Here is a 26,669-nt window from a genome sequence, read left to right as displayed (position 1 = left end):
TCTGACAGCTCTGTGGCTTAAAGTATTGGATCTGACACAGGCATATGGAAAATTCGTGCAACGAGGATACTGTATCAAAACAGAGAGGCAAAACCAAATCCTTTCCCCTCCCTTCCTCCCCTCCTTGCTTTCCCGGGACTCTCTGTTTCTACATTGTTTGGTTCTCACGTTTTGCCTTTTAAATAATTCCTGTTTAAAAATCAACATCAACATCTTACACAAGGATTGGAACAGTTCCTCGAAGAATTTTTAGGTAGAATGATTGAACTCTGAAGGGGAGTGTTCACCTGGAGACAACATCAGAGAAGTGGGACACTTTTGAAAAGCTGTGGTTCCTCTCCCATTTAACGTGGCTGTCCAGAAGGAGAGACAACGTTCTACGCTGATGCATTGGAAAGGGAATTCCTGCGTAGAGTAATTTGAGTCTTTCTTCCAAAGGAAGCTGTTTTGTTTTTGTGCCCTCTGATTACACAAACCTTTTCCACTTGCTATATTTTTGTTGCATTAGTTTTGGTATGCTGTGCAAGGTTTTGAATTAGTCTTCTACCTGGGCTTGTGAAGTGAAGTCTTCTGTTTACACAGATAGACTGCTATTGTTTTTGATGAACCGGCAGAGGTTTTGAGAACTGTCAAGGGATGGAAAGTAAACATTGGTGAGCAACAAATGAAACATTTGCCTTTCGCTCATAGCAAGCAAGTTTGTAGCTGATCTTGCTGACTTACTTTCTCTTTTTTCCTCCCCTCCTGCCTCAAATTTTTAAAAAACTGTTAGACATAAGCAGGATCAAACCCAAGTAATTCACAATTGTCAGTTTTTCTGCATCAGTAATATGTGAAACACTCGGTGCTCTGTGTTTTTGTTATTGCATTGGTGCTGGAGTGCCTTTCGGTGCAGCCCACTTTCTTCTCTCTGTGCTAGAAGAGAAATGGAGAAAATAGTTGGAACTGACTTAGACGTTCGTCCTGTCATTTTTCTCTATCCTCCTTGAGGTCGTCCGAAATCAAAACAATTCAATAGTAACATTTTTCACCAACTGTTGTGAGGGCCTCCGTGTTTTTTCGATGCACTTCTTTCAACAGACCTTTCAAAAGAAGGTACTGCTGTCACAACTACCACGAAATCAAGAAGCGGAGGCACAGGAGGAGTAAGAGACAGATTAACCAAGGTGTGTAGGCACCTGCTCCCCAGTAAAGCCTGAGGAGCTATTGCGCCCAAAGCCCTTGCTGGGTCAGCCCCTGGGGCTGACCCAGCAAGGGCTTTGGGTCATGCTGGGGGGTGAAGTCAGGTCTTTCCTGGCTGCCCCAGGTAGCAGTGGTCACTGCTGACCTGGTGTTTTTCCAGCACAACCCTCTCCTAAAAGTTCTGAGCTGTGTGGCTCGGTTCACAAGACTCCCTGTCTGTCCCGTCATGCTAAGCGCTGCGGGCTGTGGGTTAGCGAGCTGCAGATGTGTTTGTCCAGGGGCCCGAGCCTTGCTGTGCCCGCGGGACACAGCTCCGAGCAGCATCACTGATTCCTGGGGCTGCCCAGTCTGGTCTTCCCTCTGACGGGTTTCATCCGAGGGAAGCTCGCTGCGGTGAATGAATTATTGAAATGAAGTGCCTGAAGATACAGTTAGGCTGTCGTTCATCCTGAGAAGTAATTAACAGCTGGATGTCTCACCGCTGAGAATTAATTCTCTTTGGTGGTGGCCAAGTCCTCCCCTCTGTGTCCCTGCAATGACATTTGTGTGTCTCCAGTTCAGCTGGGCCATGGCAGTTGTTATGGCCGACTCTAAAGGTCTGAAGAGTCGTTTTCCATCACTGTTGCCATCTTTGTGCCCAGGAGTGCGGCGGAACTTGGCGTGATGCTGCGTGATGGATGCTGACGTGAGTTTATCCTTTATGTGTGCCCGCATGAGAAAAGTGCATTTGGTAACCAAATTTTAGAATGCTTGGTTTGCTCCTCCTGCTTCATATGTAAATCCCACCGTGGGAACTGCATATGTGCTGACTTAGCATTTTGAAGTTGTCAAAGGCTAGTGATGCTGCAGTGTGGGTGCGTGAAGCTACGCTGTGGCTTTTCATGTCGTATCGGTGACCCAGGTGTGTGCAAACCATCCAGGAGTCTGTGGACGGGGGGACGAAGGGGCCGTCGCTCTCCCGGCGCGGTGTTACCCCATTGCTCCCCTGGTAGAGCTCTGCCATCCGATACACGCATTGCTTTGCTGGTTTTGGTGCTCCTGGAAGCTGCACTAAGCAATCGTTACAACAACAGCGCAGACTTCTAAGTAAAAAGTCCGCTGGAAAAAAAGCTGATTTTTTTCCGGAGATGAATCCAGTCGCCCCACCCGTTTTCTCTCTTTGGAAACTGGAGTTCGGGAGTTGCTGCTGTAGTGCTCTTCCAAGTCGCGGTGGTTGCTTCATCCCCCTCCTAATAACTGCGCTTCTGGGGCAGTGGGCAGGGACAGCAATGCTCCCAGGCTCGGGGAACATACAAAATTCTCCGTACAGTCACAAGAAAAGTGTTAGTTTGCAGCTAAGTGGATAAATATATTCCCCAAGCAAAACTTTGCCCATACCTGTCTGTAACTGACACTAATGTTGGAGCATGCAGCTGAGAGGAAGAGGGGAGTAAATATTCTGGCTGAGTCATCTTGGCTTCTTCCTGATTTTCCATTTCCACTCATGCTTAATGCCCATGGAAATATTTTTTTCTTACAGGTTACTTTATTTGCTTTCTCCCCCCCCCCCCCCCCCCAAAAAAAAAATTATATACAGATTATATGAATTATGTACAGACGATCTTACCTTAACAACTAGATTAAAAGAACACATTTGTGCAACTAAGACAAGAACTGGGAATTAGAAGAGCAGATTTGTGGCTTTTCATTCAATATTGATTCATTTTATGTGTACTCCTGTATTGAACTGAGGCTTTTACTTTGCAGAAAAAGAGAAGCATGTACTCATGTCAAGAGCGTAATTCCTAGTTATTTTCAGCAGGTGCTTGAACACATTTGTAAATTCCAGCTTATAGCTGAGCAATTCACCCTCCAGGCCCTGTATGTAAATTCATAGCAGAGGACACAATGAGGGGTTTGAGTGTATAAATGATACCCTTTTTTTCGGTGTGGAATTCCCATTGAGAGGCCAGGCCTAAAAATACCAAATGTTTCCACAAACAATTCCTGCACACGGCATGTTGAGTAATACAGCTACGACCAAGGAGAGAGCTTCTACTGACAGCGTCCCAAATGAATGCAGGAGTCCAAGCTGAACGAGTTTATATATAGTTTTTATTATTGGTCATACGCTCTTACCAGAAATCCAGATGTGCTTGAATCATGCAGCAGATTAGTGACATGAAATGAGCGTGGCTGCAGGATGAAAGTTTCTTTTGTGTACCATAGAGCATGCAGTAACTTCCAGTTAATGACTTCAAAATATTTTGCAGAATGCAAATGAGCAAGTTAAGGCATGTAAACAAAAGTTGTCACACTTCTTTTCAAGCTAAGCGTGTGAATTACGTGCTATTGAAATGTGTATTTCAAGAAACAATTTTGTATCAGTGCTGTCCTTTTCCAGTGGAGTGTTTTGATAAATAAACATCTGAAAAAAAACCCAGCTCTTGTCGCCCAGCATGCCCCCATGAGTAGCAGTATTTTTTGCTCTGTATTTACAGTCTAAACTGTAAATTAAGCTTATTTCCAGCAATTTTTTGGTGGAGTATTTAGATTATTGTCATAGGCTGGGATGGGCTGCATGTTTCTTCTGTCTTGTGAAGCTTTCATATACCCATTTTTTCCTCACCTCAACTTCTGTAGAAATCCACTTCCAAGAAAAGCGTGGTGTTAACACCAAGTTCTCTGCTTCCTTTGAGGACACAGAAAAAGGAAAACTTTTTTTTTGTTGTTTTGTTTTCCCCCTAAATCCTCTATGTGCTTGGTCCTGGCAAGTATTTATCCTATTTGCCCACATTTCCTGTTAGTGGCTGGTCTCGTTTGTATTGCTGCTTGCACAAGATGATACCCTGAATTTACAGAGATTTGTTTTAGGGTCCTGTTAACCTGAGAACTCTTGGGTTTTTTTTTATTCCTGGTAGTAGAATTACATTCACTGTTTCTCCTATTTCAAATCTAATTTCTAAACATTACTGGAACTGTAATCGTCTCCATGAAATGTCAGGTTGCCATTCGTAAGAGGCACTCTTGGGTTTTTGGGGGTTGTTTTTTTAACCAGTGGCCTGTCTAGTCTAGGGATGAGCAGGGCTGTTGAGCAAGAGGCACTGCTGGCAACATAGGGGATGGTCAAGTACCCTTTAGCCTTTGATCGTTTTGGTAGTTACTGCTATTCTGTTTCATCCTGATAAAACTTACTGAGAAGAGTCAGATGTTTGCGCAGACTAGCATTACATTTTTTCTAAGAGTAATAAGGATACTGACAGGAATTTCTTTGTTCCTGAGGCAAGCACAGTATTGGTACAGAAGTGTTTTCTCTTGGGACATCAGAATCGAGTCTGCTCTGTGTTATTTCCGTATACATACCTATCCTTCTAGGCTTGTAATAGTCTGTGGAATTCCCACAGTTTTCTGCAAACAGCTTTATTATTAGATGTGTGCTTTCTGAAACCTCCACTTAGGTTATCTCCAATATTGCGGCGATACTGAGGTCACACCTAGCAGCAAGACAGCCCAGGCCATATATATGTGGGGGAAAGGGAGAGGCAGGCAGGGAAGACGGGGGCAGAACAAGGGGTTGTGGAGGAATCTGGACTGTATAATTTATTTACCCATGTGGGAAATGTCTACATCTACTTATAAATGAAACTTTCTTAGATCTTTTCCCAGACGATTTTTGTATTTGCCTGAAATAAAGATAGTGGAGGGAGATACGACATGACCAGAGACTGTGGAACAGATTCTTACAGGAGTGTAGATTATGCTGTTCTGGAGACGATTATTTTTTAAATTACAGCTATGCTTGAACAGCTGCTCTGAAAATGCGTAGAAGAAAAGGTAAGATCGATAGATGGTTGATGCGAAAACCAGCTGGCAAAATTGGATCCAGATAGAGAAAGTGGGATCTAGGTTCTTGACCTATGGAAAGGATCTCTCATATTTATCCCTGTTCCCGTTATTTTTGGTGCGAGAAACTCTATGCTGCGTTTATGTGTTGGAACTGAGAGTAAGAAGGTAGCAGCGAGTCTGTTGTCAGCGTGTTGTGCTTTCTTTAATTTACTGCATCGTCGCTGTGCTGTGCTGCGCTGCCACGAAGGACAGAATGTAGCCTTTGTCCCTGCTCCCCGTTAGCAGAACCAAGAGTGATGCGTGCAGTTGGCAGAGACTTTGACAACAGAGTCCCCATTCATTGCGGCAGAGTAGTTTGTTTTAGCTGTGTTACATAAGCCGTTTGTGGTATAACTCAGGACACTGCACAGAATAATATTGGGCGTGGATATCCATCTGTTGTACTAGATACTGAGAAGGGAAAAAAGACACCTTATTGCTGTCAGTTGCTGGGATAGGCCTTCAAAAGCTAGATGAATTGAAGTATTACGGCCCACTCCCTTAGTGACATTGTTATGACAAGCACTAGAAGCAGTATGGAGCACATGCAATTGATGTCCTACTGGCACAAAAATATTCTGTTTTACCCTTGATGAACCTAATGCCAACTGAGGTCTTTTCTGAGTTATGCACAGACTGACCTGGTAAGAGAAAGTTTTTCTGAAAATACTACACAAGTTACCAACCTCATGGTGTAACGGTGATGTTTTAGTCGGGCTGTAAGAACTTTAAAGCAGATAAGATGATATTTTTTTTTTTTTTTTTTTTTTTTTTTTGTGTGTGTCATTGAACTCTGCAAAGTTACTGCCATTAGGTATTGTGTGTCCTGAAAGTAAATCCACCTGGCTTTTGTAATTAACATTCTGCCCAAGAGTGTGCAAAATATTAAGTAGAATGTTTTTGCTTACAATGAATGGAAAGAAGGAAAAAGGAAAAAGAGCAGGTGAAATACGTCAGAAGTCAGTGATACTGAAAATATTGGCTTGCCATCCTGAATGTTGTCTGACAAAGAAGTAAAATGCTGTATAAAACTCTCTTCAGTTAAAGTGATGGATCTCTGCATTTGCATTTGGAGAGTTTTTAATAAATAAATAAATAGGTGAAAGCAGGCGTTTCCCAGAGTCGTGGATTGCCTTTGCCGTTGTTTTGTCTGCCCTTTGCCAGGGAGGCACTGGATATGGCCTGCTTGGCAAAACATCTTTCTCTTTCTTGGCATTTGATAACACTGCTCTTCAGTGTGACCTTGCAAAATGACTGGACATGCTGGAGAAACTTCAAGCAAAAACTAGTTTTATTTCAGCCAGGTGGTGGGTGAAGTTCTTGATTACTGAGTTAGCACAGACAAAAAATGTAAAGTGTAACAATAAGCTACGGGCCCAGAGGCTGTTGTCATATGCTCTGTTCGACCTGTTTCTTGAGGATTTTGTCCGGGGTGCTTTATAGCTACAGAGATCTGAGGATCCAGCTCTGCCTAGGTGCTCTTTGCCTTTACAATGCTCTCTTTTTAAGGGAAGGCCTTTCCTAGAATTAAAGGAAGAAAATTTCAGATCGTGTTTGTGTTGATTTTTTTTGAAGGTCCTTTTTTCTCTCTTCTTGTCTTTAGTTATGTGGCAACCAAGGTGCTGGTAGTATCATATTCTTTAAGCTTGTCTGGGAACAAGGCTTGCTGATGAGGAGGATCCTTAAAATTCCTGTGTTTTACCTCTTAATAGTTCAGTTACATCATGTACTAGAAGAGTTTTATTGAATCATATAGCAGGCTCGGCCTTCGGGGGGGATATTTCTGAATTGTCTGTAGCTACTCGCCGGTTCTGTTCGTCACTTTCGGGGGCTCTGGCCATCATCAAGTGAAGTATTGAAAACAATTTGAGAGTGCTTTGTAACTACGGATTTCGGTATTCGTAAGTATGTATGGGTGGGAAGTGCTGATAAAAATGCTAGGTCGTTTTTGATGGTTTTGGGGGCTTCTTTCAACTGGCTGTAAACTTGAAAATACCCAACTGAATCAGTTTATTAGAAGGCAGTATTCATTCCATATACGTGTAACGAAATCTTCTGTAGTTAGGCCATGCAAAAGAGAAAATGGGGGCCTTTTCGCATTTGGAAACTAATTTGAACTTAAAGGAAGTATAAATGTGAAATGCAGGGAATGTTCCACCTCCATGGACATACTTATTCTGGGACAAGATAAGTGCTCTGTGTCTGTTCAGCTTTACCCATTTTTTAAACGGAATACTTAATTGAGAATAGTTACTAGCTGTGCGCAGCTAGGCTTTTGATTGTACGAAATTTCTGTGTGCCTTATTTGGGCTCCTAAGGAGGCATTACCCAAGTATTATTTAAGTATCGGATTTCAGGCTGAATATTTTCAGTCTGCTTGTTTTGCAAGCACCTAGAATTACTGTAACTGAGAGAAAGAAAAAAAATGTAGTTTGGGCTTTTGATAACAATATGTATGTAATCAACACCTCCTGGTTAATGAATTAGTTGGCTGTTTCTTTCATACAGCAGTAGGAGGGAAAACTGCTGGGATAATCAGCAAGTATTGGCAGAGGGATTCAGCAATGTATGTATCAGTTAATATTTCCTTCAAATAGTTTTTGAGGAGACTAGATCAAAATTTTGAATGTTTCCCCCTATGTGTCTAATTATAGTCCAGAAGCTGAGGCAAATTAAATACTATAAACTGTACAGTATTTAATTACTTTCTTAAACCTCGAGGAAGCACACTGAATGGTTTTATTTCCCTTTTACAATGCAATCACAGTCCGTAGAAAAAACTTTTACTTTTGATTTTCAAAAATTGGAACATATTTGAAGGCTTTTTTTTTTTCCCAAAGAGTTCTCCTGTAATGTCAATATAAATATCGTTTTCTTAATAAATGGTAATACGAAGATGTTCTTTCTACAGATATTGGTTGCGATTGCAGCATAGTGAGTACTTTATGTCCAACCGCATGTACAGAAGCGTTGTTACAATTTAGCGTGCATTGCTTAGAGGCCGTGCAGAATTCAGATATTAAGAGGTAGATGCATCAGCAGAGAATAAATCTATCTTTGGTGATGGCTACCAAACCTGTGCCCTCAGCAGTTGTTACTCTCCAGCACCCAGACTTGTCTTTAAACGCCATCTCCTACCAACTGGACTGAAAAACAAGCCAAAGGGGGCACAGGGCCACTCCCTGGGCAACGAAGAGAGGATGACGCGTGGCTGGCCACCAAGTGATGGCCATCCCTTCCCCACAGCAAGAGGCGGAGCGGTTTTGAGAGGAAAAGTTGAGGCTGAGGGGAGGTGGTGCCGATGGCCTTGGTCCAGGGCTTGGCTCCCCAGCCCCGCTGGGCTCTGCAGCATGGGTCTGCTGGTGGTTAACCCCGCGTTTTCGCTAGTGGAGCTCGTGCTCCCGGAGCAGGAGAGGGAGGGAACCGGGCAGCTTCTGGGATGGGCTGGACTTTAGCGTTGGGGCAGGGGGGAGCAGCCCTCCACAGGGGACGCGCCTTTAGTGGGAGCTGCCTCTTCTTACCCACGTTCAGACAGAAACTCCTGCTGATGGCAGGGGCATGGGGGTCTGGTTTGGTGTTTTGTTGGGTTTTGGGGTTGTTTTTGTTTTGTTTTGTTTTGTTTTTTACAGCACCAACAGTGCATTTTTGTTTAAAAAGCCGCCATAGGGTTAAACTACGATTCTTTCATCTTGGCTATAAGAAAACTAAAGAGAAAGCCAGTAAGGCACTCAGAGCAGGTGTGTTTTTTCCCAATTAGCAAGCCTCATCGCTAGTGCAAGAGCTTCGTAGAGTTTCTTGTTTGTGGTACGTGGCCGTGCGGTGCAGATTCCTGGCTCTGTGGTGGCAGCTGTGACCCGGGGAGCGGGCCCTGCCCTGCCACGAGCACGCCTCGCGCCCGACCGAGCTGAGCTGCCCCGTCGGGAGGCCGGTGCCGGGCGCAGCAGGGGCTCGCGAGGCGCTGGAGGCTTTCGGGAGGACCCCCAGACCTCTCTGCTGCCCTGATGCGTGAAGGTAATTCCAGTCATTTCAGCATGGCCTCGGGGGGTCTCTGCCCCGCTTTCTGTTGGGTGGGAGAGACCAGGTCTCGGTCTGTTCCGGTGATCTGCTGTGACTGCTTTTCCCTCTCTGCTTCATCGGAAAGCCAGCGATAACTCACTGACTTTTTTCTGTTTACCAACCATACTGTCCTCCTGTAAGAGGTTTGGTAGCCACGTAGTGAATTCCAACAGTATTTTTATCAAACGTCCAGTAAAAGTAAGTTTCTGGAAGCACTCGGAGTTGCGGGGATGTGTTTTGCAAACGTCATTTTCTAGTACGATAGTGCTACAGCTAGAGGAAGTGGTGTTATGTATTTTTGTGTTAAAAAATAAGGACAGTTTAAGCTACAAATAACTGTAGAAGTGGGGGTCGCCAGTACAAATAAAAAAAAAAATGGCCCACGCAAACTACTTAAAATTTTGAGTCTGATGGTGTTTGCACTCTTCTCGTGTCTGAAGGCTGCCGAATTCTAGATGCCATCTTTCCTGGGAACTAACCAATGCTCTCTGGCATGATTTTCACTTCCCCTTATGTCTACATTTGAAAAAGCATATGTGTAGTCCCTAAATGAGTATAGTGGTTAACAAGCTATGGATTACAACCCACAAAACATATTTGCTAAAGTAAGTTTCATAATGCCTAATGGAAAACAAATACCAGAGCTACTAAAACAGGAATATAGCTAAACATGTATGAGAAAAGCTGACGGAAAGATCCTCTTCTGAGTTTTTCCTGAGCCCGCTTCTTCCTCTTGGATTTAAGTTGCTGGAACTCTGGGGACAGAACTTGGTTCTTTGGTACGTATTTATATTTTCCCTCGTAGGGCAGGACACTGCTGTATGGCAGGAACAGCTCGTTACTGTCATTACATGAGCCGTAGTGTCATCCTTCATGGTTACATCCTGAGGAAATCCAGCCAGCAGTGTTCCCCTAAAGAGACACCGTTCAGTTCTGTAGTCAGCAGCATCTCCGTTGTTCCTAAAATAAAAGACGCCGTGCAAAATTTTCAAGCTGCTATGAAGCATATTGTGTGCGAATGACGGGATGTGATGCTCGGGCAGCTCAGTAATGGACTGCAGCGTTTGGGGAAAAGCCCTGCCTTGCAGCTAGGGCATCATCCCCAGCTGATGTGTGTTCTCGGGGACGGGTGGGGAGCGGACCCCAGCTGGGAAGGAGTGTGCTGGGGCAGAGCAAGTTTTCCCCCAGTCTTCAACAGCAGATTGCCACGGGTGCATGCAGCCCTTGCTGCCCAGCTCGGGTAGAACTGAATTTGGGAGCTAATTCAGCTGGTAACTGCTAGCTTGAACACAGCACAAAATTAGAGGTTTGATTACAAAACACTAATGCTTAGTAGTGTTCTTAACCTCAGGTTCTCAGTCTTGAGCCAGAGCTCCCTAAAGTTGGCTTAAGCTATTAGATTTTTTTAAAATTGAAAAGGAACTTGAAATGTATTTACTTGCCTTTGTTCATCTGGTACTTTCACATTGGCTTCTTCCACATGATTGCACCGCTGTGAGGGTAAGGAACCTGAGAAGAAAAACTGAGATTTCTGTAACCTTTTGCTTCCTCTATCAAATCCCTTGAGAGATTATCAAACACTGCCAAGGTTCATGATGTAATTTAAGACTTACTAACACTTTTTGTAACTGCCTAATGCTCCGAGTAGAAGAAGAAACTCGGTTGAAGCATGTTGTGTAATGAAGCACACATCTTCAAAAACAGGATTTAAGGTGCTTTTTTTTCCCCAATGAACTTTTAGATGCCTGTATAAATATACTTAGTTCTGGTAAGATCAGTGGAAACTATTAGATGGGCAGTGCTTCTGATCTGAACTCTACCTTTGGTTTTGGTTTTTTTCCTTAATTTCGGTTATTAGTTTCTCAGTAGTTTGATGATACTAGCGCCCTTTGTATTTAGGAAACGGGAAGTAATTTCCATGTTAGCTGCCTGGTTTTGGTAGAGCAGCTGTTGCAGAGTGTCCGCCCTTCTGCCAGAGTTCAGCCCATGAAGTGCTCTATTTTGTGTTTAAGAAAACAGCTTTGTACGTGCATGCATATCTAAATATATATTTTTATTTTGTTTTATTCCCCTAAGAATATTTGCTAGTTACTGCTGTGGGAACTTTCTGTGGTTTTCTGATAACCTTTATACAAACCAGGAAGAAGCGGCCTTTCTTGTTTCAGAATGAGTCGAGGCATGGCTGCTAGGTACTTTCCAAATGAGTGCAGCGTGACATCCCGCACGGCTAGCCCATACGAACCTCGCTCGGTCCAGCTGTTGTTGCCCCTGCTCAAGTACATCTCGTGAAGCCAGAGCCCATATCTGCCATGCACTTGTGTAGGGTTTGGGGTACTCCAGAGAAAATGAGAATTGCTGTGACCAGTATAAATAAAAGTATGACCACAGCATAACTTTCTGTTTATTTTCCTTGGAGTTTGGAGCATACATGCGTGTGTGAGATAGATATACACATGTAGAAACTTTCCATCAAACAAAGCCCATTATTACAAGAGTCCTAGGGCACCTGCATGGAACAACAATAGGAAAGAAAATTTCGGTTTGGGCTCCTTTGGTCCTGGCTGTACAACAAAATAGTGAGTGCCTGCCCAGTAACGTTCTAATAAAGTGTTTGTCAAAAGCTGCTGTAGTTAAACTCAACAGTTGTTTTGCATGAGATACGACTTCAGAACAAGTTGCTGAAGCTTAGTTATGCATGTGCTGCAAACAAGGCTTTGCTAAGGAAAGAGTATGGTAGTAATGTAATTATCGAGGTGTTCTGCTCTGCCTCAGTTGTTTTCTCAGAGAGCTTCAGTTCTTAAAACACTGCCGCTTTCTGTGTTGCCAGTAAAAGGAAAAGCTGAAGCAATATGTATGTGCAGTGGCTGAGATCTTCAGCAGGACTGCATGCAGTCCTGTCAGTTTTCACCAAAAAAATCTAGAACGGTTTTAACGGGGTCACTGACATCTCCCTGGCTTGGAGAACCTGCTTCAGTCCTTGCAAGCTGTGTAGTGGCCGTCGGGAGGAGCGTGTCAGGGGGCTCCAGCCTTTAGGACAGGGCAGTTCGTACATGATGGTCAGCATCAACCAGGCAGGCTGCAGGCATCCAGATCGCGTCCGGGTCCCTCAGACCCCGGCAGCAGTCCAGAGGCAGGAGAACACAAAATGTTTTTGAAGCCTCCTGTGTTGTTCTACAACAAGTTGATTGGCATAAAAATCACAGTAATTTTTTACATCCTTACCCCCAGGGTGACTGCGTCGGTAACATTTCCATGGGTTCTTTTGTGTTGCCCACAAGACTAGCCCCAGTTGTGTACCTTTCTGCATCTTCAGTCAGTCCTTCAGGCTTTCTTTTTTTTCCGCCCTTTATGTGAAATATTTCTTGATTTAGTCAACCTTGATATGAGAGCAAAGTCTGATGTTGCCCTTGGTCTTTCAGTATTAGTCTGTACTGTTACTGCAGGTGGATCAGTGAGCGTTGGAGAGCTTTGCTTTTAAACGTTTGGAGAAGGAGATCACCAGGAGTGTCCCCGTTTTACTGGAGTTTAATGTGCTTGTCGCACTCCTTTTCTTCCACTGCTTTCCACCCTGTGGCGTGCTGTGGAGAAATTAGGAGCAGCAGTGGAGAAGAGCAGCTAGTGGAGAACAGAAGAGGTTAGAAGGAGGAAAGAGAGAGGAGGAGAATAAAGGGGAAAAGGACAGATTAAAAATCCACCCTGGAAACGTAAAAGAACGTTGTGAGAGAACAGGGAAAAACCCACTTCCTTAGAGTGAACCCAGACTTGTAGCTGTGGGTAAATCACAGTGAGGTGGGAGATGCAGCTCATTTGATGGACAGCTGATGGATGGTTGATGCTTATAATCAGCTGAGGGACAGCCCTGTTTTTGGAGGGATAGTGTAAATAAGTAAAATAGTTTTTACCCCAAACTACTAGTAATCTGTGTAGACAAAAAGCACATAGGAGAGGGAAGAGCCATGTACTTTAATTAGAAGCAGGGTGCAGGGAAGCTGATGTCTGCAAATAATATGCATCATCTGCTGCTACAGTATATAGAAGTGAAAGGTTGTTTTCCAGCAGCTTTTTGCTCTTTCCTATTTGTAGACCTCTCAGCATCTGGCTGCAAGCTCCTGCTTTAATTTTCTCTGTAGCTGATCTCATGGACTTTGGCTTTTTTGTGTAGTTCAGGGGACTTGCGGCACTCCACACAGCTACGTCATCATTTACCGTTCCTCCTTAGACTTGCTGTTGAGTGGCAGGTTGTACCTGACCTTTGCCCAGGACTACCAGGGATGGCAAAGCTAAAGCCTCGCTTCTTTCTGTGTTTTTGAAACAAAGGGATTGCTCCTCTCATAGGCCTCAATGGGCACTTGGTGCTGGGGAGAGGGCAAGGTGGTTTGTCTGCATGTGGAATCACAGGGCCGAACTGGGTCCCCAAGAAGTGATCTAACTAAGACAGTGTAGGCAAAGTCTTGGTCACTTATGACAGCAACTAGCATCTTTATATGTAGATATATGTTCTCATCCTCCTAAAAAGATACAATATGTACCATATATATGTATATATATGATGCGTATGTGTACATGTATATAATGTATAGTTTATTCAAGTGCTTTTCTTTCTTTCAGAAAGCTTTACTCACTGTCTTGGTAAAGTCTTTCTTCTTGTAATTTGAAAGTAAGTTCCTTTCCTCTTTGCATCATCCTTCTGAACAATTGAAGACTGTTCCCTTGTTTCCCTTCAGTTTCGTTTTGTTTAGATTAGATACATAATCCATCCTTTTTCTGCTCTTCGCTGAGTATCTTCCAACTTGTCCAAGTGTTACATGGAGTGCAGCAGTGAAACTTGACCAGAATTTTCCTGCTGACATCCCGGTAACGGTGAGTACAGCAGAAGGCTTTCCTCCCAGACCTCCGCTGCTCTCTGTCTGTTCCAGCGCAATGTTGGCTTTTTTGCAGAGTGCGTGTTGTTGATGCGTGTCGAGCGAGTAGCGCGCTGTAACCTCTAGCTCCCTTCCACAGAACTCCTCCTTAGCCAGGGGAGCGCAAGCTGGGCGATCGATGAAGGGTGGAAAATTGGTTGTGAGGCTAGCATGGGGTAATGAAATAGAAGAAGGGATAACAGTGCTTAGAGGAAAACTACTAAAGAAACTGTAAAAATATTGGGGGGGGGGGGCAGGGCGGATAAAGACAAAACTTGGAATTTTTTTTCCACAGTTACTAAATCTGACGCCAAAAGCATTTTGGCAATAAATGTGCTGAAGTTTAGTTGGGTGTCAAGGTTATAACCTGCTTGAGGCTAGGAGATAGCCAAAGGAATTGTGTTTTTGTGTATGTACAAGACAGTATGAGCAGTATTACTAATGCGAACATTTGCTTGCTTGCATTGGTGCTTGCTGAAACCTGTCACTTGGCAGCCCAAGTTGCTTTTTCTGTGTGACCTTTTCATATTCTTTGTGCAAAAAGTTTCAGTTCAAGTTATTTTTGCATAAAGCATTAGATAAATTCAGTTGTTTTTGTTTGTGTGTGTTTCCCTGTAACAACAGTAATTTTGTAAGTTTCACGAAGCGGCACTTCAAACTTTTCCGTAGTCTTTTTTCCCCCCCGTTTCGAATGGCAGGGTTACTTGCGCCGTGTCCGGGGTGGGTACCTATGGAGAACAACTCTCGTGATGCTTTTGGTTTTATTTAGGCTGTGCCACACATACACAGCGAGTTTCTCTGCTCTGAAAAGAGGGGAAATCCTCATTCACTGAAACAATTTGTCATCCAGATTGGACAAAAAACTGTGGGTCTTTGTAGTGGGCTATAATCCTGCAAAATTTCAGCACTGTATTTTTTCCAGTAATCCCAAGATTGTTTGTTCAGCTGTTTTTATTCAGTGTAGCACTTAACGTGAGTATTTAAAAAAAAAAAGAGAGAGGTGGTTAAAGCGTGGAACATTGCGGTTTGTTTCTTTTTAAGGTCTTTGACATCTACTTGTTGTTTCAAACTCCTTTCGATGTTCACGTTGTTGACTTTGTGTGCGTGGAAAGGAGTTTGCTGTGTGCGTGAGCAGTCCCAGGAGGGATGTCAGCCATTTGTACTCCTGAGTCAGCAGAAGTTGCTGGAAAAAGGGCAGAAGTGTGGTAATTACTGCGGCGAACGCCGCGCTTTGCGTTGTGTTGTCTGATCCCAATTATGGGCCTTAAGCCCCTACTGACAGCTGCAATCCCCTTGTTTATGAATCTGTTCCTAAATGCTTTCTTTCCAAGAGTCACACAGCTACGACTGCACCCTGCTTCGTTTCAACATTTCCTCATTAGGCTGAAGGGAACTCCCTTAAACCTGCTACCTGCGCTTCTTCCATCGCCAGCGTGACAGGGGCCGGGTTAACAGAACCGTCTGAGGACCGGGGGCTGGGCTGGATTTGGGAGCAGGAGGGAAGGGCTCTCCATGTGGGCTGGAAAACCATGTTGTCAAATATCAGCAGTGTTAGTTCATAGTACCTGACCCAACTATTACTGAAATTGGCCAAGGACAGGGCTGGAATCATACAGGAGCCCGTGAGCTTTGTTTCTCCTTTGATCTTTCACTTTGGGCTATTTGAAACCAGAACTTCAAAAATTGAATAGAAATACGTTGTTTAATTTAACATATTTTTTCCACGTATGCTGTGGTCTGCTTAGGAGTTTTGGGTTGGTGGTGCGTTTTGTGGGGTTTGTTTGGTGTTTTTTTTTTAAATCCACAAAGTAGTACACTTAGTAACCCTGCGATGCTTCTATCCTTGAGCAAGTGTACAGCTACGACGGGACAGTCAGCTGTGGAACTGACCTGTGCTTCCTCTTTCAAGGCCTGCCCATGGGCAACTACACTATTTGTTGTTTTGCATATTCCATGATCGGTGCTAAAATTTGAGTTGCACAGTTTGCAGAAATGCTGAGTAACTGCTGTTTCCCTTTTATTTTGTTTTAAATAATTCAAAAAGATGCTTATACAAAGCTGTGGGTGCCCTGCTGCATTATTAATACTACAACAAAACCACAGCAGTATTAAAATAATTAGTCAAAAAGGAGCTCTGCCTGTCAAAAAGGAGCTCTGCTACTGACAGAAAATTCCATCCTACCTTTTTATCGCTCTGGAAATGTAGATCCAGGTCTCTCCACAAACGGTTTAAAATAGATAGCTTTTGCTGAAGCCCCTCTGTTGAAATTTAAGGAGGGGTAAAAAGAGCAGGAGCAAAGAGCTGACATGCCCCCAGAGAGCTCAGAGGAGACCACTCCGAAAGGACCAGTGGATGCGTGGGGAAATCAGGTCTTGGATCTCAGGAAGACGGGATCTGTATCCATCAGTTTTAATAAAGGTACAGAAGGATTTGAGCTGCGGGTGGAGCAGGCTGCGATAAGGCCGGTGTTGGGTGTCACCCTGGCGAGCTACACAGCCACCATCTTTTCCCAAATTGTTTGCAAAAGAACCTGATGTGAGCTCCCAGTTGAGGCTTTGTGTATCAGTCCCTTTTGAAGCAGGGTGCCTTGTATCTACAAGAAAACATTGTACAGAGGGATAAATTCTGCTTTTAAGTCTGTATTTTATATATGTGTCTTATGAATCTTTTTAGCACAATATATATTAACACGAATATTTACATATGAAAAGGAAATAGGATTTTAAACTATTTAGTTGAGTATGTACATATGCCTGTCCTTGTTTGATATCCCCCCTCCCCCCCAAGTAATCGGCAGAGAACGCCAAGGTTTTGGCATTTCACTCCCTTCTCACAGTCATTTCAGTCCTTCTTGAGAGCTGATACTTGGTTTTCTGCCTTAGCTATGTGATACTGAGGTTTCTCAGAAAGCTTTTAGATCCATATCCACTGGTCAGCAACTGCTTGGCTGCTTGTTTGAAGTTCCCATCTTAATTTCTATCAGAACATTTCCTAAGCCATTTCACATCTCCTGTCTTCAGCTAGAACACTGGTGACGTTCTGAGCAGTGGCTGAAAGCCCTGGTGCCGTAGCCAGCATCCCCGAGGCGCTGCCGTGACCTGGTGAGCAGCTCTTCCCCAGGCTGGTCCGAGAACATCGGTAATGGTGGTGGTCGCCTTCCTGAACCCAGTTTAGTATGAGGGAACTACCTGGGCCGGGCAGCCTTCTCCAGCCCTTGGTGGGCTGCGTTGCCTCATGTCCTGCAATACTGTTGTTGGTTATTGAAGGCATCCTCTCCTGCTGGCAGCCTGCCGGACTACCTTCTCCCAGCTGAACCTCAAGGCTTATTCTACTAGAGCTCCAGGGAGACATGCCTGCCGCAACTGTGTGCTGACGCTGTCAGTCAGGCAGGGGTGATGTGGAGTAACAGGCCGCTCTTGATCACGTATTATGTGCCTGACTGAAAAGCCCTGGCAGATCCTAGTTCAGGAGAGTGATGTGTATGGCTACCGCTGGGCGAAACGATTGAAACCTCAGCCTGGTGGCAGGCAGAAGAAGTAGTGTTTGCTGGTTGCCTGCAGTTGGACCTGCGACAGTGATACCTGAAGGACTTGCAATGAATCCTGTGAGTCATGCCATTACTTCTTGTTGTATCGGTTTCCTTTAGCTTTGTGCTCGGAGGGGGCGCAAAAACAGCCCCAGAGAATCCTGCCTTCTTCACCTTCTCATGGAAGACACCTCTGTGTGGTCTGGGCAGGCAGGATGCTTGTTGTAGGACAGAGCCTTGATTCGGACCGCCTAAGGAGAAAGCACCATAGAAACCCATTCTGGAGAACCAGCATTAGCATGGGGTGAGCAGCTGTTCTGTTGTCATCTTCCATGAAGTAACTGGAAAGCTGGGTCATAAATACTTGTGGCTCTGATCGTCTCTGCAGACTACACTGTGTGACAGGACAGCCTTGCTTGAGGGTCTGTGTCTTACGGATTGCGTTGAGTCATACAGTTGATTATTTAAATGTAAATAATAATTGACACACATTAAAATCTGAATTTCATTAGGTGGAGTTTTTTAGACTTAGGCAAATAAATTTTTTTTCTTTTATACGTGACACTGTAACATGCTTACTAGCTTTGACAAAGAGGTTTTTTCCCCTGATGCAGAGATAGCAGATAATAATAAGCAAGCAGACAAGGTTACGCAACAAGGGGATATTTTAATCATCTTTGTTTTGGAGAAGACAGGCCAGAGTGAGGTACCTCTTAGAAACAATCTACTTCACTGATACTTTGCTTCAACAGACTGACAGCATCTCGGAAAAGAAAATAAGTGTTTACTATTCCTGTCATAGAGTTCTTTCAATCACTGCGACAGATGTTCCAAGCATGTTGTTCCTCTGTTAGGTTTCTTTAGTAGTAAAAATACTGTGGTCTAAATATAGTTTAAATTGGTTGAGGTAGCTTGTTTGAATATGATTCAAAATTGCACTATACCTGGTTTAAATCATAGTGTGACAGGACAAAACCGTTGGAAAGACTATTTAAGATTATTTCAAACCCAGGTAGGAATTTTTGTTCAATCATACGTAAAGCGGTTCCAAAGAAGTGCTATCTTTTCCTAACGTATCTTGCAATCTGACTTAGGATGAACACTAGATAGTGTAGTGAACTCTTCTCACGTTCATTGTTTGGAATTACCTTAAATAAAAATGGAAACAATACTTAAATAGTTCTTTTTTCCTGTATCTGCAGGACAGCTATCTATTACACATCAGGAATACACACATTTTGTTTTCCTTGTTTTTTTCAATTGAAGCGGAGTTTAGCATTCAGGAACAGTTGACGTGGCTGAGATTAGAGAGAGAACCGATGTGCATATGCAATCTCTGCCATCTCTGCTGCTCACTTGCTCCTGGAGACTGCCGGGAGAGCGAACAAGACGATTCAGGCTGAGTTCTGCTGAGCATGTGGATGGTAAACAGCTCCTCCTTTTTATTCTCCCCCCTCCCCCCCGCTTTGTATCCAAATGACTGCTTGCTGTTCGTGAGACACATTTTTGGAGACCTCTGGCTTGGGAGCACAGCTGCCTGCCTGGCATCGGGTGACGGTGCTGTGACAGCAACTGCGCTGGCATCCCTTGCAGCGGCAAGCCTGATCCCGGTCGGTGACACTGATGGGGGGAACACTCGCGTGTGGGTACTGGCTGGCTGGAGGCTTTCTGCTCCCGCTTTTTGACGTCTGGCATCAGGACATGTGTACAGATGAAGTTGCTAAATTGCAGTGTTTGGGACGAGGTGCCCTTTCGTTTCCAAAAATTACGAGTAGAGTAACACTAGAACACAGTTCAAGGTTTGTATTTCGTCACTTGGACTTTCACTCCAGTGGAAGAGATTGGGGTTTCAACTTTAGAAAATCAAGATCATCAGTTTGTAATCTATTTTTGTTTCATTACTAGTTATTTTTTTTCAGACTGTTAAAATACTCCTCCAAGAAGGAAGAGTGGGGAAATACAGGTGCTGCGATCTCCAGTCACTAATGACTGAAAACAGTTGGCATCCTTCATTTTGTGCCCCTTTTTGGGGGAGGAGAGAGAAGCTCGCGTGATGATCACATGCTGCCAGGTCGTTGCTGTGAACTGGGTGGCAGTAGGAGTCTCCTGAAGGTCCCACTTATGCAGGAAAACTCACTGGGAGTTGGCTTAAGCATCCAACTTGGAGCCTTCAAAGGAGAAAACAGTTCATGTACGCTGTGTCTTGAAGCCATCTGCGCCCTGCTATGATCTCATGTAAGGAGACATTTTCTTCTACGTTTGTTTTACAGATTTAGAGTTAGGATCATTCGTGTTGATCTTTCTTTGGTTTCAAGCTTCTCTGCGCAGCAGTGACGATTGTAGTTATTGACTTACTCACTTGTGCATGTTACTTGTGTTGATTTAGTGCCATAAGTATCTAAGCTGCAAGAACAGTGCGAAAGACTTAGAACATCTAATTTCTCCCCATTTTTGCAGCATTGCTCTTGTGAGTAAACAGAAGTCCTACAGCATTCACCCCAGGAGGTGCTTTATAAAGTTCATGGGTAATTTTACTACCCCGGGACAGCTGAATGCACTTTCTTTTTTTTTTTTTTTTTTTTTGCAGTGTGCTTGTGGCCTTCTCTTACTTGTTTTTATAAACAATTTTTTTTCTTTTAATGAAAGGTGGTCATTAACCTAATACTTGGGTTTGCTTTCCTGTGTGAAGAGACCAAAACCAGGACAGTGGGGCACAGCATCAGGACAGTTGTGGCACTGGGATTTCAAACTTCATCTCTTTTGTCCAGTTCCTGTGCCGAGGTATAGGAACATGGTGAGACCTGTATTTCCTGGAAGGTAAATTGGTCATTTAGGGACAGACACCTGAGATTCTTCTTTATTTCTTTGTCCTTACCCGTTCTTAACAACAAGGTTACCAGCAAGATGATGGTGCCTTTAGCTCAGGATTTAGCAGGGCAAATTACTGCACGTGAGGAGAAGAGGTAGAGTTTCTTGGAGGTTAGTAAAGATACATAAAGATACATGCCTGCCCATAGCATTTGGAGATGGCTGATAGGAATGGGAAACGCCTTGACCTTAACGTAACCTTCTTGCCCTGGTACTTTGCCATCAGTCTGAAGACCTGCAGTAGGAGATTTGACTGCCTCTCACAAGCTCTCTTACGAAGGCTGTCTCCCAAAAAGGGAAAGAGAAGAGTTGTATAAAAATGTTTTCCTTCAAAACTGTATGCTACAGAATTCGACCGAGACCCTGATTTTAGCTCCAGTAGAAGTCTGAAACTGGCACAAATCATTTTCCAAGGCCCATTCTTCTGCCTGTATAAAGTAAGTGAACCACTGGTTCAGTGTGTGGGGCAGAATCTTCCTGAACGACAGCAAGGAGAAAGGTTTTCGCGAAGAGCCACAGCCGTGTCGGTTCGCTAGTTAGAGAGGTTTCGTCCTCCAAAGGGGGGACACGGGTTGGTTGTGAGAAATGGCCAGCGGAGAGCTCTGAGGGGAGGTGGTGCGCTGCGAGACAGAAGCTGAAGCGGCTGCAGACGCCGTACCTCCCTGCTGAACGTTAATGAGCTGTGGTGTTTACGTGTAAGGTTTGTGGCTTGTTACCTATGCTCGGCTTGCCAAAAGTTTCTCGGGGCGTTAAGGGCGGGCGGTGTCATTTGTGCCACAGGCAAAGCCCCGAGCCTCTGGATGTAATGGCAACCTGACCTGGCCTGGCACATCGCGCTCTCACCCGCCACCTTCAGCGGCTGAAAGACGTTCGCAGCGTTTTAAGGCTTGCTTCAGAAGAGGCCAGCGTGTGTGCACGCGTGGCTCTGGGTGATCCTTTCTGGCTGGCAGCAGCACATCCAGGGGATTCCGGAGCCTGGGGAGCCGCAGCGCAATCGCTTCTCCGTGCGCCCGGCAAGGTGCTCGCTCGTAGGGATGGTGGCGGTGTGCAGCCCCCCGGCCTTAAAGGGGGGAAAAAAGACAGAATGTAAAGTTGGGTTTTATCCCCTTCATGCAAAATCAGGCCTATTTTCTGTTTGCATTCTCTGGTTTAATTTGAGAGAAGACGGAGGCGATATTGCACTACCCTGAGGGCAGTTCATTGCGTTGGTTGGCAGCGGCTCGCCGTTAGAAGGAAAAACCCCCTTAGCCCCCGCCGCCTTTGGCTTGCACCCGATCGGCGCGGGCTGCCCTCCGGGGGGGCTCCCCGCACCCCCCCGAACCAGCGCACCCCCCGCAGAGCACCGCCGCCAACCCCCCCGCCCCGCGGGGTCCTCCCGCCCCGCAGGGGGTGCGGCGCGGGGCTCGGCGGGGCCGCGGGCCTCTCCGGCCGGCCCCGGCGCGCGGCGCTTGCGTCAGCGGCGGCCCCTCTCCGCGGTCGCCGCCGTTGCCATGGCGAGGCCGCGGGGGAGGCCGGCCGCCGCCCGTCAGCCGGGGGAAGCGGGGTGACGGCCGAGGGGGCAGGGCGGCTGCGTGGCCTCCCGCCTCTGAGCCGGCAGCCCCGAGCTGCTGCGGGCACCGTTGCAAATCAAACGCAATAAAGCTGTGAGGGGAGGGCGGTCTGCGCGGGGGAGACCTCTCCGGGCCTGAGGGGAGGCGGGTTTGAGGTGCCGGCCGGGGAGGGCGTCTGGGGATATTGCTGCCGTCTGCCCAGAGCTGGCTGTCGTCTGCTAGAAGCGGGGGGTTTTCTCTTGAATTTTCACCTGCGTGTGTTGCTGGCGCAGTTGGTTGGTAGCGGTTTGATCGTAAACCGGGCGTGTAAACGTGCCCTGAAGAGCTGTGAGCAGTAAAGCAGGCGGCGAGTGCCGGTGTTAGCCCTCTGCTGATTCCTAGCCTGGATCAGCTCGTTGACAGATGTCTCTAACGTGAGTGGAAGGAATGACGGAAGAAGACATCAGTGTTTGCTTGGGTAAGTTTTCTTTCCATTACCTTTAATTACTAGCGTTTTACTCCATCTCTCGCCGAGTGTCGGAAGGGGAGCGGTTGCCGCTGATGGGGTCTTTTTGTGCTTTCCAGCTTTTTGCTGCTCTTTGCCTGCTTGAATTCCTAGAAGCGGGTGGGAATTTATCGAGTCCTGTCACTGTGGTCTTTTCTTTTGTAGCTGTGAGGGTATCACTAGGACAGGCAAAAACTTCATAAATGCTGATGTTTGGATTTAAGTTTGGAAAAAGATCATTTATGGTCTAGAAGAAAGCATGAAAAATACCATGCTGCAAAATGCTGTATTAAGAGAACAAACCCTACCTGGGTTAATAATAGTATTCGTTGCCAGAAAACAAATGTCTGTTGGGGAAAAAAAAATCTGAGTAAATTTAACATTCTTAAACTGTTTTACAGCAGTGGGGTGAGAAATGTGTTCGGATGTAAGAGAGTACACTACTGGGAAATGAGCTTGCATCACACCCACAGAGCATTTACTGTACATTAGTTATAACCCTGTTGTTTTTGTTGTCTGCAATTAATTGAGTAATTTCTTCCATGACTGAAACTGCAGGTTAAGCGTGTTTGCTTTGAAAGACAGTCTTCTGAATCGAGACAGCTTTTGCACTTACCATATTAACTAGCTCTCGCAAAGTGCGTTTTGTGAATTCCTGAAAGGTATCGGTGGGGGTTAATTCACCGTTATGTAAACAGCCAATAACAGCATTTTATTGTACTGGAATTGCTCTAAAATAGTTATTAGCTTCCAGGCTATTACAGGGAAAAAGGCTCTGTTTGGTCTACGTGAATAAAGACATTTTGCTTTTGCAAGTATTATTTGTATGAAAAAGACAGAAATGGACTACAAGAACTTTAAAGTATTAATGCAAGGATGCTGTTGTATAAATAGCAAAGCCTAACCTTGGGCTGTAGTGTAGCTTTAGCACTGGGTTTTACAGCTGTGGCAAGATCTTTGTCTCCAAGTTGTACTTGGGGGGCGGATGGGGGGGAACCCAACAAAATCGCAAACAAAACCTGTTTTCCAGAAGCCGAGTTTTTATTGTGTGGAGACATTTGAGAGGAGCATTGTTGCTTTAATTGGCAAAGCATCCCTGCTACCTGCATGTGTGCTCACAGAAGTTCTAAAAATGCTGATGTCCGGGCTGGCAACACCTGAGGCCCAAGGATGCGGCCGTGCCACGGTGTGCTAGCCCAGGGGCAGCACGGGGAGCCGGAGGATGGGATTTATGGCAGCAGGGCATGGTAGTCACAGCTCAGCACACTCCGGGCTGCGCGGGAAGGAGCTGAGAAACCCTGGTTTGCGGGAAGGAGCTGGGTGCCCCGGCCGGGAAGCAGAAGGGTGGCAGGTCCTCCTGCAGCAGTTGCTGGTGCCTTCTGGTTCTGAAACTTCCCGTCAGGAATCCAGAAGAGAATCGTGTCGCTGGAGAGCGTATTGTGCACAGCAGGCCCGCTACCTGTTGAAGGAGCCTGCGAAACTGGGACTGTCCCCTTTGGATGTGAGCAACTGTCGTTTGCTTGGGGAGCTTGAAGTGCTTGGGTACGAGAACGTTGCTTGCGTTCGGACATCCTCGGTTGTTCCCACACTAGCTCACAGCTGTTCTTTTTGGGAACTGGAAATATTGCGTCCGCTGCATTTCTATAAGTAAAGATTGCTGTCGGGGTTTTTTTGTGTGTATGTAATTCAGCTGTCTTTTGCATATGTCATTAATACTGACAGCTACTTTCCAAGAGATAAAGTAACTTCTGTTTTGGTTGTTTCAGCTATAGGGATTTGACTCTTGTTTATTTTACAGATGCAGTATTGTTCTGCATCACCAGCAGTTATTTATTTAGGCTTGTAAGGCAAAAACATGACTTTGCGTTAACCTCTCTTTCTCTTCTGTCTCCCCTGACCCCGAAGTAGTTCAGCCTGAAACTCGGTAAGTTTGTCGCAGTTGCCTTGGTGAAATTAAAAACAAATGAAGATGGATGAAGCTTGACCTTAAAATTATTTTGGATAGGCTGGGCATATGCAGCTGAAAGCATTAATTGCTGCTGTTTTGGCAGCTACCTTTGACAGTGTAGGGTTTCAGTAAATGCTTCCTCCTTGAGGGAAGTGAGACATGCCCTGCTGTCTGCTTCGCTTCTGGAGCCTTGCTGAAGCTCGCTGGATTTATGGGTTGTCTTAATCGGTGCTGTGTAGATATGCCTTTCAGATATTTTCACTTCCTGGACATGGAGCTGGTGTCAGTGTATCTTTGTATCTGTGTTTCAGTATACATGTGCTTGTCACAGGGAGTGAAGTGTTTGTGCACCATTTAAAAATGGCAGACTTTTAGTACAGTCAATATAACTACAATGGAATTAATGGCATTGCAAATTAAGAAGAATTTTTGCTCATTTGTCTCTTATGTACCATGATTTGATTATAAATCCCAGCAGTGCCAGTGGCCCTGGCGATGACAAATGACAGGACATACTAAGTAGCGGAGGATCGGCTATTAACATTGGTTCATCCAGTCCTGGCTTGTATTGTGAAAAGATATTGAGAAGGCGCCTGTAACTGAATCTTGGAACTTATTCAGAGGAAGACTCCAGAAGAAAAGCCAAGCACAAATCTTCCCATTAGTATATTTGGAAATCTTTTCGTGATGCTAAATGTGATGATGGAAGTTCATGTAGGATATTTTACCAGAAGTGATCCTAAACCTTTGCAAGTTGTCTTTCATCTGGACAGTGGGTAGTACAGGGAGACTGAGAAGCAGGGATAAGGCTTTTGGATCTTAACAAAGATCATTCTGCTAATCCAGCCGGAGGGCAAATGTCAGGTGGGAGGCTGAGCTAGTTTCAAAGTAGTGTATGGATTTCTTTCAGTGTGGTTTAAGTGTCCATTTGAGACACTGTATGGACGTACTGTGCTGTTTGGGTCTTGTATGTTATGAAGTGTATGGCCACAAACCAGTTCGTGCAGAGCACAGTAAGATTTTCTTCTGGTTGAACATATGTGCTTTATTACAGGTCTTTATTGTCATTGCAAGATAAATATCAGGTTTTTATTACTTCATAATAAGATTTATCTTTAACGATCATTTTCCAAAAGATTGAAACGTGTGTTACCTCACCCAGAAGTTATGAATGTGATTGTCAAGAGCACTTGGAAGTTGAGTTAGATGAACGCTCTTTGAATTGACGGGAGTTTTACCATCAGTTTCTGTGGGAAAATCAGTTAAAATCCATCACCAACGTCACAGTGGCTTCGAAAATTTTGAGGATTTTTGACTTTGGAGTTAATTGCTACAAGTTGGAAGAAGAGGCTAGTTTCTAACTACCCTAATTTTGTATTGTGTGTACCATAATTATTTTACACTGTATTTAGGAGATGCATGCAGAAGTCAGGTGTTTTTGCAGAAGGGTTTTAGGCAGTTCGCTTTGTGTGAGCCCAGTCTGAGACAATTTAATAGGGTCTGATTTTCAGAAAGTCCCTTGCTGAAAACCAGGCTGGTTTAAGAGAACTGTAGTTGGGTGCTTTGACTCTTTAGCTGCTTCTGAAGTTGCTGGTCTAACTATACAGTGTAACCTGTCAGAATGTATAAGGGCAGGAGGAGTTAGTGCCCCCACTTTGGATGCAGTTGTAATATGTGATGAAATAGCAACAAATCAAGCTGTCTTTGAATTCTGGTGCCCCTTTGGAAAAGGTACCCATAAACGAGAAGACATGCTCAGGAGGGCATCTAAGGGGTTAATTCAAGAGTACGCTCTATGTAAGAGGTATGCAATAAACTATCTAAATATCTCTGTAAGACTTGACGTATGCAGCAGCTGTGTTCTTTAGGAACAGAAGTTATCTCTCCAGTAAATCACTGGAGCATGGAAACGTTGTTTTGTGGACTAAGGCACGCAGGAATGTTGTGGTGGGTGCCGGTACCAAACTTGCATGCTCCACGACAAGTTGCTTAACCCTGAGACCCAGCTTTTCCCCCCAAGAAGTATTTCCCTGTGGCCTTTCACTCTCGCCTCCCCAGCATCGTCCCATGTTTTCTGCCTTCCCATCACTGAACCGTGCGGTGGAAAACAAGCGTCCCCTTCCACTCCCCTGCTCGCCACAGAAGAGGGAATTTGGCATTGCTGGTAGGCAGGCGCCTTGCTACCTGCTTTTTTTATTGCTCTGTGCCTGGACACTTTCCAAGGCAGCCAGTCCTCGCTCTCATCTACGCCCTGGGATTCCAGAGGAGCGATGAAGAAGCAAACCTTTG

The 26,669-nt window shown here is 45.0% G+C and overlaps 1 protein-coding gene across 9 annotated transcripts in view; it reads left to right on the top strand.

Moving 5' to 3' along the window:
- The window catches only part of HIVEP1 (HIVEP zinc finger 1), a 122,902-nt gene that overhangs the window by 17,695 nt on the left and 78,538 nt on the right, over positions 1-26,669 (top strand). Inside the window, exon 1 of one of the 9 annotated variants that reach the window (XM_075416927.1) lies at positions 19,519-19,765. The exons of 7 other annotated variants lie outside the window; for them this stretch is intronic. In XM_075416927.1, the coding sequence (XP_075273042.1) occupies positions 19,756-19,765 (10 nt within the window). In that variant the 5' untranslated portion in view covers positions 19,519-19,755. Of the gene's footprint in view, positions 1-19,518; positions 19,766-22,124; positions 22,406-26,669 lie in introns of those variants that run through there. One more of the 9 variants, XM_075416926.1, reaches the window with a different exon arrangement.

Source organism: Opisthocomus hoazin, chromosome 3 (genome assembly GCF_030867145.1).
Source record: "Opisthocomus hoazin isolate bOpiHoa1 chromosome 3, bOpiHoa1.hap1, whole genome shotgun sequence".
Classification (NCBI taxonomy): Eukaryota; Metazoa; Chordata; class Aves; order Opisthocomiformes; family Opisthocomidae; genus Opisthocomus; species Opisthocomus hoazin.
Note: the sequence above shows the minus strand (reverse complement) of the source record. Positions and strands in the feature narration are given on the sequence as shown.